The following is an 18347-nucleotide window of genomic DNA, read 5'->3' on the forward strand; positions in this document are numbered from 1 at the left end:
CACAATTGGATGCTTGAAGAGAAATTTGCGTTTTGCAGTCTTCCACCTAGTAAAAGCAGTCCCTTTTTCCGAAAGAAACGGATTCAACTTCAGTATTTTTGACTGAGCAGAAAGCTTATTATTTGCTCTGAGAGCGTGGATTTCTTCCGGATAACATTCTTCTTGAACGTACTTAATCCAATAAATTTCTGCTTCTTCCATCTCTTCTGCTTTCAGTTCTCCTAAATCGCGATCTTCCTTCCTTTTTCTGATATTTCTGCAAAATCTCTGGATCCATGCCGTTAATCGTTTTAATTTCTTCCAGGAGTGATAATTTTCAAGTTTTAACAAAGGTTCCTTTTGGCTCTCATCCCTTTTGGTTGCACAATGTAAGGAAAATTCAATTTTTGTTTTTCTTTCATTTTCAATTTCTTTAAACTTCGAAGATGGCATTTTCCCTACTGACCAATTTTCTTCAGGTAACTTAAGGAACGCAGGACGATGAACAAATTTTTCTGAATGCAGTAGATCTTCAGCATGGCATCCTTCTGTAATTATATCTGAAGGTTTTAATTTGCTTTCACAATGTTTCCAGTCCAGCGGATCAGTATGGTTCTGAATTTCTTTTACTCGATTCGCAACGAAAGGCTTCCAGTTTGAAGCTGATAATTTAATCCAATGCAGAACAAGGGTGGAGTCAGATTAAAGGAAAACTATTTTGATCTTCGGGAAAAGGTGTTTAATGTAATTCGCTAGTCTTGATGCAATAAGAGCTGCCATTAGTTCTAACCGAGGGAGAGTCAATGGTTTCAAAGGTGCAACTCTAGATTTGGACATAATGAATGAGGTGTTTGGTTCTTGTGCGTTACTCTGGAACCTAAAATAGGCTACAGCTCCATAGCAAGCCTGATTTGCATCTCCAAACACATGAAGTTGAACACATTCAAAATCTAGTTCTTTGTTTGAAAAGTAATGCCTTGGGATCTTAAAATCAGATAATATTGGAATTTCTTTGCACCACTGCAACCATTTTTGCTGCACTTCATTTGGTAGTTCTTCATCCCATCCAACTCCTTTAATCCATAGTTGTTGCAAAAGGCACTTAATGCGTATAACAAAGGGTGAAATAAATCCAATGGGGTCAAAAACCTGAGCTGCTGTCTTAAGAACTGATTGTTTAGTACAAGGAGGATTCCCGTCTAAGTATGAAAGTAATGACTTTAATTCAATTCCGAAATTGTCCTCAACATTGAACTATTTTAGTCCAAAAACCTTTAACGCAGAAGCCGGGTATGCATTCTCCCCGAAAATGTCTTTATTGGTTTCCCAATTTTCTTTAAAGTCGAAGGAATTCGTTTCAAATTTCCTTACATTTAACCCGCCTTCTTTCATAATTGTTACAGCTTCTGCTGTTAGTTCATATGCTTCAGAGACAGAGTCAGATCCATAAAATAAGTCATCAACATAGAATGACGTATTCAACATCTCGAATGTCGAGGGATTTGTCTCGCTATATTTGGCTACATGATGCTTTATTACAAAATTTAAAATAAATGGCGAAAATGTTAGACCGAAGGCCAGACGATTTATTTGGTAGGAAATCACATTCTTATCAAAATCACAACCTTTATAATACAAGAACCTCAGATAATCTCTGTCACATTCGTGAATTTTTATCTGTAAAAATGCTTTTTCACAGTCTGCGGAGAACGCAATTTTATGTCTACGAAACTTAAGGATCAAATCTGCAATGGAAGGTAATAGGGATGGTCCTTGATTTAAGCATTCATTGAGCGAAAGACAGTTTCTTCCCTTCGAAGAAGCATTATAAATAATTCGAACTTTAGTCTTTACATTGTCCTCTTTTATTACAGGTCTGTGGGGTATGTAATATGAATTTTCTAAAATGGACTGATCCTGGCCCTCTTCTATAACCTTATCATGCAATTGTTCCCGCAAAATTTGATTATAACTTTCAAGTAAAAATTTATCGTTCATTAATTGTTTTGACAGACGATTGAAACTTTTCTTAGCGACTTCATAATTATTATTCAGTTGAGTTTTCGGTAACTTCCACAATAATTTTGTTTCATATCTGCCGTTATCAAACGTTAAGTTATTTTCAAATTCTTTAAGAAACTCTAAATCATGTACGGATTCTTTTTCTGTATCACATCCGGTCGCTTCTATTTCCCATAACGCTTTTAATTGCTGATTCAAATCATCTTCAACGGAAACGCTAAAGCAAGCCGTTGAGTTATTGAAGATTGTTGGTATCTTACCCGAAATAATATCCCCAAATACTCTTCTGAGCGAATAGATGTTTAGATAATTTTATGGGGGCTCCCTTTATCATGTCGAAGGTATAATCCATTCCTATGAGTAGCTGGATTTTCCCTCGTGGAGCATTCCGCGAGATCAAGGTTACATAATTTCACAATTTCTTTTATTTTAAGGGATGGAATATTTTGATTTCCTAAACTTGCCCCTGAAATGTGATTAGTAACTAAAGCTTCTATCTGGAAGGTCATATCTGGGTTTCGTAAGCTTTTAACATTCAATTTAACGAGATCAAACTCTGAAGGTTCGGGAATTCTTTTCCCAAATGAATAAATTAGTAATTTTTCTCTTCTTAATGGCTTCAAATCAAGTGCTTCAAGTACTTCTTGTAGCAAAAAACTTCTTTGTGATGCTGTGTCAAAAAGAATATTTATGTCTACTATTTTATCTTCAGACGATGCTTGAGCGCTACAAGTTTGTAATAAAACTGATTGTTCTGAGTGAGATGTACTTACAACAGTTTCGATTTCTGATGGATCCGCACTTAATTCGGTTTCCTTTTTTCTTGCAAAATAATCGGACATGTGACTGACTATTACAAATATCGCATTTAAGTTTAATCTTAAGTCTTTTGATAAATGACGCCTGAAACATTTATAGCATCTGCCTTCTTTCTTCAACTTAGCACGTTTATTATCATCCGATAAATTCTTACATTGCGATCCGTAATGTTGGTTACTGCGGCAGAAAATATACATAATTTATTTGACGCGGAACTTATGTTTAAAGCAGCAGCGGACGGAGTGTTATACCTCTTAGGATTGAATTTATCGTTTGAGCTGCTCTGCTTCCTTTCAACGGACTCCTCACTCGGGCCTCTTCCAAACATATTCAATGACCTTTCTCTGCACTCAACTTCTCTCTTTATGAATGCTATTAACATAGACACATCACTTTTAGAAGGATATTTCTTCCTGGGAAATTCAAGAACTAAATCTGACGGTAATAGTTTAAGCAAGATCGGAATTAAAAGGTGACCATAAGAAACCGAAGTTACTCCTAATGAATTTAAATTTCTTATACTAATTTCACAAGAATCATACAATTTTCTTAGAGCTTTCACATTTGTAGAATATTTTACAGCTTCAATATTTAACAGTTTATTCATATGACATGCAATTACAGTTTCTTCTTTGCCATAACGATCCTTTAATAAATTCAAACATTTATCATAATTCTTCTCAGATAAAGAAAAACCAGATACTATATTATGTGCTTTCCCGGAAAACAAAGATTTTAAATATACAAATTTCTCAATTGTTGACAAAGCTGCATTTTCGTGAATTGCACTATTGAAACTGTTAAAAAAGCTCATAAAAGAGACTAGAATCACCATAAAAAGGTTTGATTGACAGTTCGGGCAGTTTCAAACTGAACTTTGGTATAGGTTTGATGTCTTGATTTACATTATGTTGAGAATTGCCAGAAATAGTAGATGCACAGTCATCATTATTTACTTTTTCAAACCGACGTTTTAATTTCACTTTAATGCTTGTTATTTTGTCAAAATATTCTTCGCTTAAATTCAATTCATTTTCAAAGAGTTTTGGATCGGTTATGGCATCTTCGATTTCGGAATTCAGGATGTTTAGTTCCGACTCTTTTTTATTCATTTGTTCTAGTAGTTCAGTTAGTTCATCAGAGTTAGTATCTTCAACTTTAGATTCTAATATGGATTCAGATTTCTTAATTAACATTGTAATACTTCCTCTCAACGAGGTTCTTTTAACTTTAGCTTTTCCGTAGCATCCATTTTGATTCCGAAACCGATTAAATAAATTCATGCAAAAAAGAGTCCAAATGTTTACCTTTGTTTCCATGAGTAGAAATTTAATCCAAAGTCTCTCCTTCTATCCCAAGGCTCCCTACCGGGTTTTCGGCACCAAAAAATATAGAGGAGGATTTTCGCCCCTTCTTCTTTGTCACATTTTCCATAAATCAAATTTTGGAGAGGGAGAGAATTGAAGAGACCATGTTCACACAACACACACAAACTAATTTATTTTTCTACTCACAATATACATGATAGGCAGCCAATTTGCCCTTTTTCCCGAATAGCAGTCAAGAGATATGCCATAAATTTATCCCGCTATTCGGTCAGGAGATTTTTTTGCAGTCATGCCTTCATGACTGTCTATAGTCATTTGACCCAGGCGCTCTCATGCATCTGCGCAGTAAGCAATCGCGGAAAGCCCCATTACGCAATTATGGAGATCCCAAGTTATTAATCTTGGGATCCCTGTCAAGTGTTACGCAATGTAACCACATGGAGCATATAATTTCTTACATGCCGTCGCTCGACGTAAGAAAACATGCGATCGGCGTGAACGCGAATTGGTTTCGCAAAAGGTTTCTTAGGATCCAGAATAGAGTAGTTTAAATCGGAATGTTTCTTGATCACTCTGTAGGGTCCTGAAAATTTTTTTGCTAACGCCCGACCGGTGTGATGGGTTGTTGCCGGGGTATGCAAATAGATATTTTGACCTGGAGTAAATGATTTAGATTTTGCAATACGACTCCTAAGCTAAGCTTGCTTCTCTGCATAATTATCCAAATTTTTATAAACATTACGATATACATATTGCATTTTCTTTAGATTTTCTTTAATGTAATTATCGCAAGGAAAGTAATGCATGCTTGGTGGATTCTCTAGTATGTGGAAAGGCAAATTAACGTCACGGTTGAACATCAAGAATGATGGTTTCTCGTGTGTTGTATCGTGGTATGAGTTGTTATAGATGAAATTGTAGTAACTCAGATATGTATCCCAGTTGCTAACTGTTTCCGCCAGACATGTTAAACTCGTTTTGATTCCGGCGTTGATCCTCTCCAATTTAGAATTCGTTTGTAGTCTGTAGGGGGTAGTTTTGAGTTTTCTAATCTGTAGTCTCTTTGCTAACTCATTACATAATTTGCTTTGGAAATTTCTCCCTAGATCGGTTAAAATGGCGTTTGGAACACCAAACGTGACAATCACTTCCATAAACTAGGAAGCTACACTTTTAGCTGTGATTTCTTTGAGGGCAAAAAGGACGGAGTACCTAGTGAAATGATCAATTACTGAAAGGACGTATTTGTTTCCTTGCTCAGTCAACGGAAGAGGGCCCAAAATATCTAAGCTGACTAAGTCCATAGCTTGCGAAGGAACTTCAAAACTTTGTATAGGTGATTTTGTTAGCTTGAAACCTTTACATTCAATGCATAATTTGCAGCTTTGAGAAAAGTTCTTTACATCACGGAACATGTTTTTCCAAAAGTATTTTTCTTTTAACGAACGATAATTCTTTGAAAATGCGAAATGCACCGATTCAGAGCCTTTCAAAATGAATGGGATGAGTTTTTTTGGGGTGACTATTTGTTCAAGGAAGTCCTCGCGTACTGCTTGTTTAGTCCGATGTGATAAATGTTTTAGGACTCCCTGATCCATAAAATACCGATCAGTTTGGGTATTACAACTGGGTGTCCTATCTTCTAAATAATCAATTACGGGTTTTAAAGAAGGGTCATTTCTCTGCTCCTGTTTAATTGTTTCAATATCTGGTACACCTACTCTTACCACATTAAGTGCCTCAGGGACATCTCTCGAGAGAAGGCCTCCTAAGAAATTCTCAGATCCCTTTATGTGCTCAAAGTCAAAATCATAATTTGACAATTCAAGAAGCCAACGAGAAAGACGATTTGCTGGCGACTCCAATTTAACTAGATAATTCAAAGATTTACAATCGGAAATAATTTTTAAACTTCCTTCCAAACAGATAAATTTTATAATGTCGAATAGCGAGTAGAATTGCGTAAGCTTCTAGTTGTATAGCTGGCCATTTTTTTTTCTCGAGGTTTGAGTTTATGCGAGAAATAACTAATTGGTCGCAATATACCTTTGCCATCTTTTTGCAGTAAAGACGCGCCGGCAGCTGTTTCCGAAGCATCAGTGTTTAAGTAAAATAAGGCATCAAAATTGGGGTGTGTCAACATAACATCCGACAAGAGTTTTTCTCTAATTGTGTCAAACGCAGTTTGTGCCTCAGCAGTCCATTTAAACTTTCGTATTGATTTCGTGAGATCCGTTAAAGGAACAACAATTTCAGAAAAGTTGTGAAAAAAGTCACTACAGTAATTCGCTAATCCAAGAAAGCGTCGCAGTTTTCGTACTGTATTTGGTATTGGAAAATGCTTAATCGATACTATATTTTGGGGAAGAGGTTTTATGATATCTTTATCAACTACATGGCCTAGATAGCGTATGCTAGGTTGAAGAAATTTGTATTTCTTCGGATTTAGGGTAAGACCGTATTTACGGAAACGTTCAAAGACTAACTTTAATTTTCGCAAAGAATCTGAAATTGTACTAGCGGGTACTATGATATCATCAATGTATACTGAAATGTTTCCTCTTGTAAACCATTTAGTTTTAGAATAGCGGCTATTGGATCTCTCTAAATTTCTCGCCTCTTTTAACTCTTTAATTTGGTTTTTGAGAGTATCCCGTAGAGCGACTGGAACTGGGAAAGTTTGACATTCAATTGGAGTAGAATCAGTGATTTCTATAGGCGGAGCTTCTAGTGTACATTTGCCTATTGTCTTTAGTAATTTACTAAATATATCTGCGTATTCAAATATTAAATCCACCAGATTTTGTTTCACCTCTAAAGGAATATTTGTTAAATCAAAATCCTCTATTTTTAATTCCCTTCTCCGCTTGTCCGAAATATTTTCCTCTGATTGAATATCAATTTCCGAATCGATTTGTGCAGTTTTCATTCCTTTATTCAAATGAATGGTTTTACGAGAAAGATTATTTATTAGCAATGGTACTGTACCATCCGAAGTGACAGTAGACACTGCATAGTGAATTTCGATATCATGGCGGGTAATTAAGGGTGATAACATTATATCAGTGCCAACAGGGATATTGTTATTTAATTTAACATTTGCTACCGTTGATTGGAATGGTTTAAGCTTAATTTCGCTTGAAAGCTTTGCATAAGTATCTTTGAATAACACATTGACAGTTTGATTTCCGTATTTGTGTATTTTAGTTTTGCCGCCTGTAAAAGAAACAACCTTGTTATGAAAATTTATTTTGCATTGAAATGTCGTTAGAAAATCGAAACCGAGAATAAAATCGTACTCATGACCAAAATTATCCTGAGCAATTAGAAATTTATGACGTAACACTTTGTTTCCTATAGAAATGGAGACAAAAGCCGAGGACTGAATCTCAATTTCATTACCGTTTAAAGTTCGGATTTTGATATTCGGACTAGAAGTCACAGTTTCGAGATGATCTGGCGATAACCAACTGAATGCTTTGTTACTCATTAATGATATGCTTGCACCTGAATCCAATAAGGCATAAAAACAAGTATTTGCAACTTTTAGAGAAATAATGGGTAAATTAGAGCTGCTTGTTTCATAGTCCGTTACTATGGAAGAACCTCTTGAAATTTCGGGAAGCCGGCGGGGATTTATCGGTTCCTGGGGAAGTTTAAAGGACTTCTTTTTTCCGGGACTGTATTTCTAGCATTCCCTCTATCAGCACGGCGGGTAAATGACCTAGCTTGATAAGAAGGGTTCAGAGTTTCTCTTTGCCAGTCAAATGGATGTTGTAAATTTTCGTATGATCTGTTTTGCTACGTTTCGGGTCCCTGGATTAAGGGGAGCGCGGCCATTGCGATAATGATTTCTGTATCTTTGATTAGGCTGAAACCAACATAAACGCGATGGGTGACAGTCGCGGCCACAATGAACACATGACTGGTGTTGTCTTACATAATTTGTTTGTTGATTACGCGGGCTTTGAAATAGGGGGAGAGCTGACTGATTTTGCAGACTCATTTTCTGAATGTGGTTGGTGAGCGTACTAATCATGTGATTTGAAATTTCGGATTGTTTATCAAGAATTTCTGTAAGTTTAGTTTCCAGGGCATTTTGAGGTTCAGATGTGCAGTTATTACAATTTCCAGTTTCATCAGTGAATTGCATATTTATCTCATCTAAGAGGGCGTTTTCTACATCGTCCTCAAATGTAGATGGATTTCTGTTTAATGCCAAACGTTTAAGAGGCGATTGCAATCCTTCTAGAAATTTTGCTAGTTTTGTCTGATCGACTATTGGTCCTGCATTTTCTTTAGTGGTATTTTGAACACCGAAATAATTTACAGTTAAACTAGAAACTCTAGAGGAAAAGCTTTAAACCGACTCGCCAGGACTTTGGAAACAGTTGGAAAATTGTTGTTGACGATGACTTAAAGTTGTTCTATTTTCGAAAAACTTAATGAATTTTTCCTTAATTTTCGAAAATGTTTTTTCATTGATCAATTCTGGATCAATGAAATCTGCAATACTATGTCCTTCCCAGAGTTCAGGAGTGACATCATACTTTTGGTCATCAGGAATACCATAATTATTTTCAAGTCAAGGATATAATCATCACCAAGTTCTATTTCTATATCTCGCTCCAATTTCTTGTCTTTCTTAGAGTCAACATCCATTTGTTGTTTCTTTTCCAGAACTTTTGCAGGAACAGAAGGCAGCCTTAATTTGTCATCTCTTGGTTTAGGTTCAACAATTTGCAGCCTATTTAAAATTCCAGCAGCTTTCTTCCCTTTCATTTTTACTTCTACACGATGAGCCAATAAGCAATCACAAGCCGCATTTCTCAATTCAATGACTCTTTCACCACTTAAAGTACTCATATGCAACAATGGGAAACCCTCTTCTTTTAAAGCCTCAATTTTTTGCTTTTTTTCAGCAGGTAACTCTTCTACTCTGATTTGTTAGCAACAGTTATTGTTGGCTTGTTTAAAAACTGAGATTTAATACTGTTGAAAAGCTCTATCAGTTCTTCAATGAATGATTACATTGTTCAGAAGGGTCGATAACAAATATAATACATGCACGCAGATGAGCTAAAGCTGTGATTGCTTGCATTTCAATTGTATTTCTGTCTTCAAGGGGATGATCAAGAATACCAGGACTATCTATCACCTACCATCGCAAATATCTGTAATCTGTGTGACCCACAAACAATGATTTGGTCGTAAAGGCATTAAGGTTGTACATCAACTTCTGCTCTTGTAATCTTGTTTATGAAACTGGACTTTCCAACATTAGGAAATCCACAAATGAGCAGAGTATGTGTATTGGGATCTATAGATGGCAAACGAGATATATGCTGACAGACTTGCTCCAAATATTGAAGACTTTGATTCTGACGCTTCATTATAGTTGCCATCCTTCCAAGGGCAGCTTTCTTCAATAGTTTACACCGGTAAAGAGAATCTCCATATTTCATGAGACGGCAATAATCCTTAGCAACATTGTCAATTAAATGCCGAGCAGTACTTAGTTGGCCTAAAGCTAATTTGTAAAGATCTTTATCATAAAGAACATTCATTAAATCTGCAAAAAATGGGTGTATGTCCTCTAGTTTGGGGAAATCTGTAATGATTTGTGTTTATTTATCATGAAAATTTTGCTGCGTGAACTTGACTTTTCGCATATAAAACGCTCTGATTCTTGATATCTTAGAATGTTTGTGAATCACCGAGGAGTCTTCCGTTGAGTTTTCGACAAAATAATGTCCGTGAAGTCTTTCGCAGTTGGAACAACCACGATGTTTTTGAAGTTGTAATGTGTCATAATTGGTATATTTTATAGAAACTTTTGAAATAATCAATCACATATCTACACCACGTGGACCCATTTTCCTCAGTGCGTTGGAAGTTCAAGGTGCTTTTGATCAACCACAAATATGCCATAAATTTATCCCGCTATTCGGTCAGGAGATTTTTTTGCAGTCATGCCTTCATGACTGTCTATAGCCATATGACTCAGGCGCTCTCATGCATCTGCGCAGTAAGCAATCGCGGAAAGCCCCATTATGCAATTATGGAGATCCCAAGTTATTATTCTTGGGATCCCTGTCAAGTGTTACGCAATGTAAACCACATGGAGCATATAATTTCTTACATGCCGTCGCTCGACGTAAGAAAACATGCGATCGGCTTGAACGCGAATTGGTTTCGCAAAAGGTTTCTTAGGATCCAGAATAGAGTAGTTTAAATCGGAATGTTTCTTGATCACTCTGTAGGGTCCTGAAAATTTTTTTGCTAACGCCCGAGCGGGTGTGCTGGGTTGTTGCCGGGGTATGCAAATAGATATTTTGACCTGGAGTAAATGATTTAGATTTTGCAATACAACTCCTAAGCTAAGCTTGCTTCTCTGCATAATTATCCAAATTTTTATAAACATTACGATATACATATTGCATTTTCTTTAGATTTTCTTTAATGTAATTATCGCAAGGAAAGTAATGCATGCTTGGTGGATTCTCTAGTATGTGGAAAGGCAAATTAACGTCACGGTTGAACATCAAGAATGATGGTTTCTCGTGTGTTGTATCGTGGTATGAGTTGTTATAGATGAAATTGTAGTAACTCAGATATGTATCCCAGTTGCTAACTGTTTCCGCCAGACATGTTAAACTCGTTTTGATTCCGGCGTTGATCCTCTCCAATTTAGAATTCGTTTGTGGTCTGTAGGGGGTAGTTTTGAGTTTTCTAATCTGTAGTTTCTTTGCTAACTCATTAAATAATTTGCTTTGGAAATTTCTCCCTAGATCGGTTAAAATGGCGTTTGGAACACCAAACGTGACAATCACTTCCATAAACTTGGAAGCTACACTTTTAGCTGTGATTTCTTTGAGGGCAAAAAGGACGGAGTACCTAGTGAAATGATCAATTACTGTAAGGACGTATTTGTTTCCTTGCTCAGTCAACGGAAGAGGGCCCAAAATATCTAAGCTGACTAAGTCCATAGCTTGCGAAGGAACTTCAAAATTTTGTATAGGTGATTTTGTTAGCTTGAAACCTTTACATTCAATGCATAATTTGCAGCTTTGAGAAAAGTTCTTTACATCACGGAACATGTTTTTCCAAAAGTATTTTTCTTTTAACGAACGATAATTCTTTGAAAATGCGAAATGCACCGATTCAGAGCCTTTCAAAATGAATGGGATGAGTTTTTTTGGGGTGACTATTTGTTCAAGGAAGTCCTCGCGGACTGCTTGTTTAGTCCGATATGATAAATGTTTTAGGACTCCCTGATCAGTAAAATACCGATCAGTTTGGGTATTACAACTGGGTGTCCTATCTTCTAAATAATCAATTATGGGTTTTAAAGAAGGGTCATTTCTCTGCTCCTGTTTAATTGTTTCAATATCTGGTACACCTACTTTTACCACATTAAGTGCCTCAGGGACATCTCTCGAGAGAAGGCCTCCTAAGAAATTCTCAGATCCCTTTATGTGCTCAAAGTCAAAATCATAATTTGACAATTCAAGAAGCCAACGAGAAAGACGATTTGCTGGCGACTCCAATTTAACTAGATAATTCAAAGATTTACAATCGGAAATAATTTTTAAATTTCCTTCCAAACAGATAAATTTTATAATGTCGAATAGCGAGTAGAATTGCGTAAGCTTCTAGTTGTATAGCTGGCCATTTTTTTTTCTCGAGGTTTGAGTTTATGCGAGAAATAACTAATTGGTCGCAATATACCTTTGCCATCTTTTTGCAGTAAAGACGCGCCGGCAGCTGTTTCCGAAGCATCAGTGTTTAAGTAAAAAAAGGCATCAAAATTGAGGTGTGTCAACATAACATCCGACAAGAGTTTTTCTCTAATTTTGTCAAACGCAGTTTGTGCCTCAGCAGTCCATTTAAACTTTCGTATTGATTTCGTGAGATCCGTTAAAGGAACAACAATTTCAGAAAAGTTGTGAAAAAAGTCACTACAGTAACTCGCTAATCCAAGAAAGCGTCGCAGTTTTCGTACTGTATTTGGTATTGGAAAATGCTTAATCGATACTATATTTTGGGGAAGAGGTTTTATGATATCTTTATCAACTACATGGCCTAGATAGCGTATGCTAGGTTGAAGAAATTTGTATTTCTTCGGATTTAGGGTAAGACCGTATTTACAGAAACGTTCAAAGACTAACTTTAATTTTCGCAAAGAATCTGAAATTGTACTAGCGGGTACTATGATATCATCAATGTATACTGAAATGTTTCCTCTTGTAAACCATTTAGTTTTAGAATAGCGGCTATTGGATCTCTCTAAATTTCTCGCCTCTTTTAACTCTTTAATTTGGTTTTTGAGAGTATCCCGTAGAGCGACTGGAACTGGGAAAGTTTGACATTCAATTGGAGTAGAATCAGTGATTTCTATAGGCGGAGCTTCAAGTGTACATTTGCCTATTGTCTTTAGTAATGTACTAAATATATCTGCGTATTCAAATATTAAATCCACCAGATTTTGTTTCACCTCTAAAGGAATATTTGTTAAATCAAAATCTTCTATTTTTAATTCCCTTCTCCGCTTGTCCGAAATATTTTCCTCTGATTGAATATCAATTTCCGAATCGATTTGTGCAGTTTTCATTCCTTTATTCAAATGAATGGTTTTACGAGAAAGATTATTTATTAGCAATGGTACTGTACCATCCGAAGTGACAGTAGACACTGCATAGTGAATTTCGATATCATGGCGGGTAATTAAGGGTGATAACATTATATCAGTGCCAACAGGGATATTGTTATTTAATTTAACGTTTGCTACCGTTGATTGGAATGGTTTAAGCTTAATTTCGCTTGAAAGCTTTGCATAAGTATCTTTGAATAACACATTGACAGTTTGATTTCCGTATTTGTGTATTTTAGTTTTGCCGCCTGTAAAAGAAACAACCTTGTTATGAAAATTTATTTTGCATTGAAATGTCGTTAGAAAATCGAAACCGAGAATAAAATCGTACTCATGACCAAAATTATCCTGAGCAATTAGAAATTTATGACGTAACACTTTGTTTCCTATAGAAATGGAGACAAAAGCCGAGGACTGAATCTCAATTTCATTACCGTTTAAAGTTCGGATTTTGATATTCGGACTAGAAGTCACAGTTTCGAGATGATCTGGCGATAACCAACTGAATGCTTTGTTACTCATTAATGATATGCTTGCACCTGAATCCAATAAGGCATAAAAACAAGTATTTGCAACTTTTAGAGAAATAATGGGTAAATTAGAGCTGCTTGTTTCATAGTCCGTTACTATGGAAGAACCTCTTGAAATTTCGGGAAGCCGGCGGGGATTTATCGGTTCCTGGGGAAGTTTAAAGGACTTCTTTCTTCCGGGACTGTATCTCTAGCATTCCCTCTATCAGCACGGCGGGTGAATGACCTAGCTTGATAAGAAGGGTTAAGAGTTTCTCTTTGCCAGTCAAATGGATGTTGTAAATTTTCGTATGATCTGTTTTGCTACGTTTCGGGTCCCTGGATTAAGGGGAGCGCGGCCATTGCGATAATGATTTCTGTATATTTGATTAGGCTGAAACCAACAAAAATGCGATGGGTGATTGTCGCGGCCACAATGAACACATGACTGATGTTGTCTTACATAATTTGTTTGTTGATTACGCGGGCTTTGAAATAGGGGGAGAGCTGACTGATTTTGCAGACTCATTTTCTGAATGTGGTTGGTGAGCGTACTAATCATGTGATTTGAAATTTCGGATTGTTTATCAAGAATTTCTGTAAGTTTAGTTTCCAGGGCATTTTGAGGTTCAGATGTGCAGTTATTACAATTTCCAGTTTCATCAGTGAATTGCATATTTATCTCATCTAAGAGGGCGTTTTCTACAGCGTCCTCAAATGTAGATGGATTTCTGTTTAATGCCAAACGTTTAAGAGGCGATTGCAATCCTTCTAGAAATTTTGCTAGTTTTGTTTGATCGACTATTGGTTTTGCATTTTCTTTAGTGGTATTTTGAACACCGAAATAATTTATAGTTAAACTAGAAACTCTAGAGGAAAAGCTTTGAACCGACTCGCCAGGATTTTGGCAACAGTTGGAAAATTGTTGTTGACGATGACTTAAAGTTGTTCTATTTTCAAAAAACTTAATGAATATTTCCTTAATTTTCGAAAATGTTTTTTCATTGATCAATTCTGGATAATGAAATCTGCAATACTATGTCCTTCCCAGAGTTCAGGAATGACATCATACTTTTGGTCATCAGGAATGACATAATTATTTTCAAGTCAAGGATATAATCATCACCAAGTTCTATTTCTATATCTCGCTCCAATTTCTTGTCTTTCTTAGAGTCAACATCCATTTGTTGTTTCTTTTCCAGAACTTTTGCAGGAACAGAAGGCAGCCTTAATTTGTCTTCTCTTGGTTTAGGTTCAACAATTTGCAGCCTATTTAAAATTCCAGCAGCTTTCTTCCCTTTCATTTTTACTTCTACACGATGAGCCAATAAGCAATCACAAGCCGCATTTCTCAATTCAATGACGCTTTCACCACTTAAAGTACTCATATGCAACAATGGGAAACCCTCTTCTTTTAAAGCCTCAATTTTTTGCTTTTTTTCAGCAGGTAACTCTTCTACTTCAGGGTTCATACCCTTTAGGCAGAAAAAAATTCAAGCAATTTTCAAGTACTTTTCAAGGTAAAAAATTTTGTTTTCAAGGCAATATCAAATTTGTACTAAAAATATTGTATGCAGATTTCATCTACTACAAACACATAGAAATAAGGCAATAATACAAAAAAGTATAGGAAAACAAAATTGCTTTTTCTACAACGAGAGACGCTTTGATGAAAGATCTAGTACGTTGAAAGTTTTTCTGAAAATTTTGAAAAGTTTGGTCATAAAGAGAAGCAGATACCACGAGGTTTAATTTTGGGGTTTTTTAAACGTTGCAGCAGTCAGAGGTTTGTATATTTTCTAGAATCAGCAAATTAATACTTTAAAAAAAAACTTTCATAAGTGCTTTTAACTTTTATGGGAAGAAACTAAAATACCCAAGTTCAATGGCATTGCCAGAGAGTTTTTGAAGTTACTCCCCCCCCCCCCCGGTTTCAACATTTATTTCCAATATCTATACTGTGGTTTATTACAATATAAGGGCGGTTAGGACAAAAACACTACCCATAAAGTTATTTCAGTTTGCACTATTAAGTTCTAATAATATTAGGTTTGCAAATTATTTATAAGTATGCAAATCAATTATTCGTATGTATTTATTAGCTGTTCAGCCAATAAAGCATTTCAACTGTCCTCAAGTAAATTTAAAAATTAGGAAGTAAGAAAAGTTTATGAAAGTCCACAGTCCAGTCTCTACACCTCAAAATATACAAAATCAGCTTAAGCAGTGGTAAATACTCTGAATGCAAACTTGAGCCTATTCAGCTTTCATTGATTAACTTGCAATAGACAATAAATGTGCAAGTTCAGATTTATAGAGCCATATTTCGAAATTGAAAAGATTCACAAGAAGTTGACATATATTATGACAAAAGTAGTTTTATTTTGGGAAAAAATGGGTTATTGTTGAAATTAGAATTTAAATTTAGAAAGGCAATAATATTCAGGTGTAATTGTGATTTGTGAGTTCATAAAAAATTACCTGAAAGTTTCAAAGAGCAAAATGGGGCGAGGGGGGGGGGGGGAATAATTTTTAAAACTAAGACCCCTATTACTTGAATATACATATGTACAACAATAACTTTTGCTATGCATACAATTCATAAAATAGTTTATTAAGTCAAAATATTCTGCATAGAAATACCATGCCCAGTGCCTGTTGATAACCAGCAACAGGCACTGGGCCTAGCTAGGCTGGTACTTGTCAATTTATTGGATCCAAATGAAGATGAATGACCCTCCTTAAGCTATCTACCCCTTTGCTGATTAAAGCCTCTTTCAGTAAGCTCCAAATACCCACAACCTTAATAAAGTAGTAATTTTGAACATTTGAGGAAAAGGGGAAAATTGGAGATATAGGGAGGTAAAAGCATAAAAACGAACACTACTGGATTTCAAGTGAATAATCATAACACAACCACCCCTGTTATACACCTTATTTATTTTAGCAGACATAAAAAAATGATGTACTTATAAATAAAATTATATAAATCAACTTTATATTTAAAACACAAACTTTCAGTTAATTTGTTAGGTGCTCAACTGCTGAAATTTAATTTTTTTTTAAAAAAAATCTGTTATGACCAAAAATTAGGTAAAGATAATCATTCAAAATTGCAAAAATAAATAAGCAAATAATTAAACAAGACCAAGGTAATAAATTCTTTAACTCTTTAGTTATTACAATAAAAAATAAAATGAGCAAATCTGATGTAGCAGTGTCAAAATAACAACTAATTGCCAAAAATATAAAAATATTTACAAAATGCAGAAGGATTGAAATCTCAAACAAGGGAAGCAAATTTTTGCGAATTAAGTTTAATGTTGTCATGTTTCCCATAAAATAAACTTATATTTTACTGAAATTAAACATAAAATATGCTAATCTACGGTAGCAAATATGAAAATAACACCCGATTAGTGAATATATTTAAATATCTGCAAGATGCAAAAAGATTGAAATTTCAAACACGAGAAGCAATTTTTCGCAAAGTCCGAGTTCGTTCGACGTGGCATGTTTCCCATGAAATAAATTTGTTTTTTATTAAACTTAAACAAAAAATATATTAATCTAAGGTAGCATATGCAAAACTAACATTTGATTAGCCAAAATATTTAAATATTTGCAGGATGCAAAAAGATTGAAATTTCAAACACAAGAGCAATTTTCCGCGAAACCCGAGTACGTTCAATGTTGTCATGGTTTCCAAATTAATTTCTTTGTTAATTAATGAAATTAAACAAAAAATAAACTAATCTAAGGTACCATATGTCAAAATATCTTTCGGTTGTAAAAAACATCAAAATATTTACAAGATGCAAAAGGATTGAAATCCCAAACACGGAAGCAATTTTTCGCGATGTTGCATACTGAACACATGTTCAGAAAATTGCATTGGTGAAATACTTTTTTACAACTTCTGAGCACAATTCGTTGATTTTTGAGAAAATTTAAGCACTAAGAAACTTTTTCAAGGTTTTAAAACTTTTTCAAGGTTTTCAAGCACTAGAAAATGAACTTTTTTTTTCAAGCACTTTTCAAGGTTTTTCAAGGGCGTACGAACCCTGTCGTATAATATCTGATTTGTTAGCAACAGTTACTGTTGGCTTGTTTAAAAACTGAGATTTAATACTGTTCAAAAGCTCTATCAGTTCTTCAATGAATGATTACATTGTTCAGAAGGGTCGATAACAAATATAATACATGCACGCAGATGAGCTAAAGCTGTGATTGCTTGCATTTCAATTGTATTTCTGTCTTCAAGTGGATGATCAAGAATACCTGGACTATCTATCACCTACCATCGCAAATATCTGTAATCTGTGTGACCCACAAACAATGATTTGGTCGTAAAGGCATTAAGGTTGTACATCAACTTCTGCTCTTGTAATCTTGTTTATGAAACTGGACTTTCCAACATTAGGAAATCCACAAATGAGCAGAGTATGTGTATTGGGATCTATAGATGGCAAACGAGATATATGCTGACAGACTTGCTCCAAATATTGAAGACTTTGATTCTGACGCTTCATTATAGTTGCCATCCTTCCAAGGGCAGCTTTCTTCAATAGTTTACACCGGTAAAGAGAATCTCCATATTTCATGAGACGGCAATAATCCTTAGCAACATTGTCAATTAAATGCCAAGCAGTACTTAGTTGGCCTAAAGCTAATTTGTAAAGATCTTTATCATAAAGAACATTCATTAAATCTGCAAAAAATGGGTGTATGTCCTCTAGTTTGGGGAAATCTGTACTGATTTGTGTTTATTTATCATGAAAATTTTGCTGCGTGAACTTGACTTTTCGCATATAAAATGCTCTGATTCTTGATATCTTACAATGTTTGTGAATCACCGTAGGAGTCTTCCGTTGAGTTTTCGACAAAATAATGTCCGTGAAGTCTTTCGCAGTTGGAACAACCACGATGTTTTTGAAGTTGTAATGTGTCATAATTGGTATATTTTATAGAAACTTTTGAAATAATCAATCACATATCTACACCACGTGGACCCATTTTGCTCCGTGCGTTGGAAGT

The 18347-nt window shown here is 35.3% G+C and overlaps 1 protein-coding gene and 1 pseudogene across 1 annotated transcript; both read right to left on the bottom strand.

The window, feature by feature from the left end:
* Positions 1–1711: 1711 nt before the first annotated feature.
* On the bottom strand, positions 1712–10021 carry LOC129218852 (GTP-binding protein 4-like; annotated as a pseudogene).
* A 4297-nt stretch (positions 10022–14318) lies between these two features.
* Positions 14319–18323, bottom strand: LOC129218853 (GTP-binding protein 4-like). The gene is given in 5 exon segments (XM_054853173.1): positions 14319–14410; positions 14413–14766; positions 17374–17469; positions 17472–17670; positions 17672–18323. Coding segments are annotated over 5 exon segments (1332 nt in total). The 5' UTR covers positions 18263–18323.
* Between the last annotated feature and the right edge of the window lie 24 nt (positions 18324–18347).

This window comes from Uloborus diversus, chromosome 3, assembly GCF_026930045.1.
Source record: "Uloborus diversus isolate 005 chromosome 3, Udiv.v.3.1, whole genome shotgun sequence".
Lineage (NCBI taxonomy): Eukaryota > Metazoa > Arthropoda > Arachnida > Araneae > Uloboridae > Uloborus > Uloborus diversus.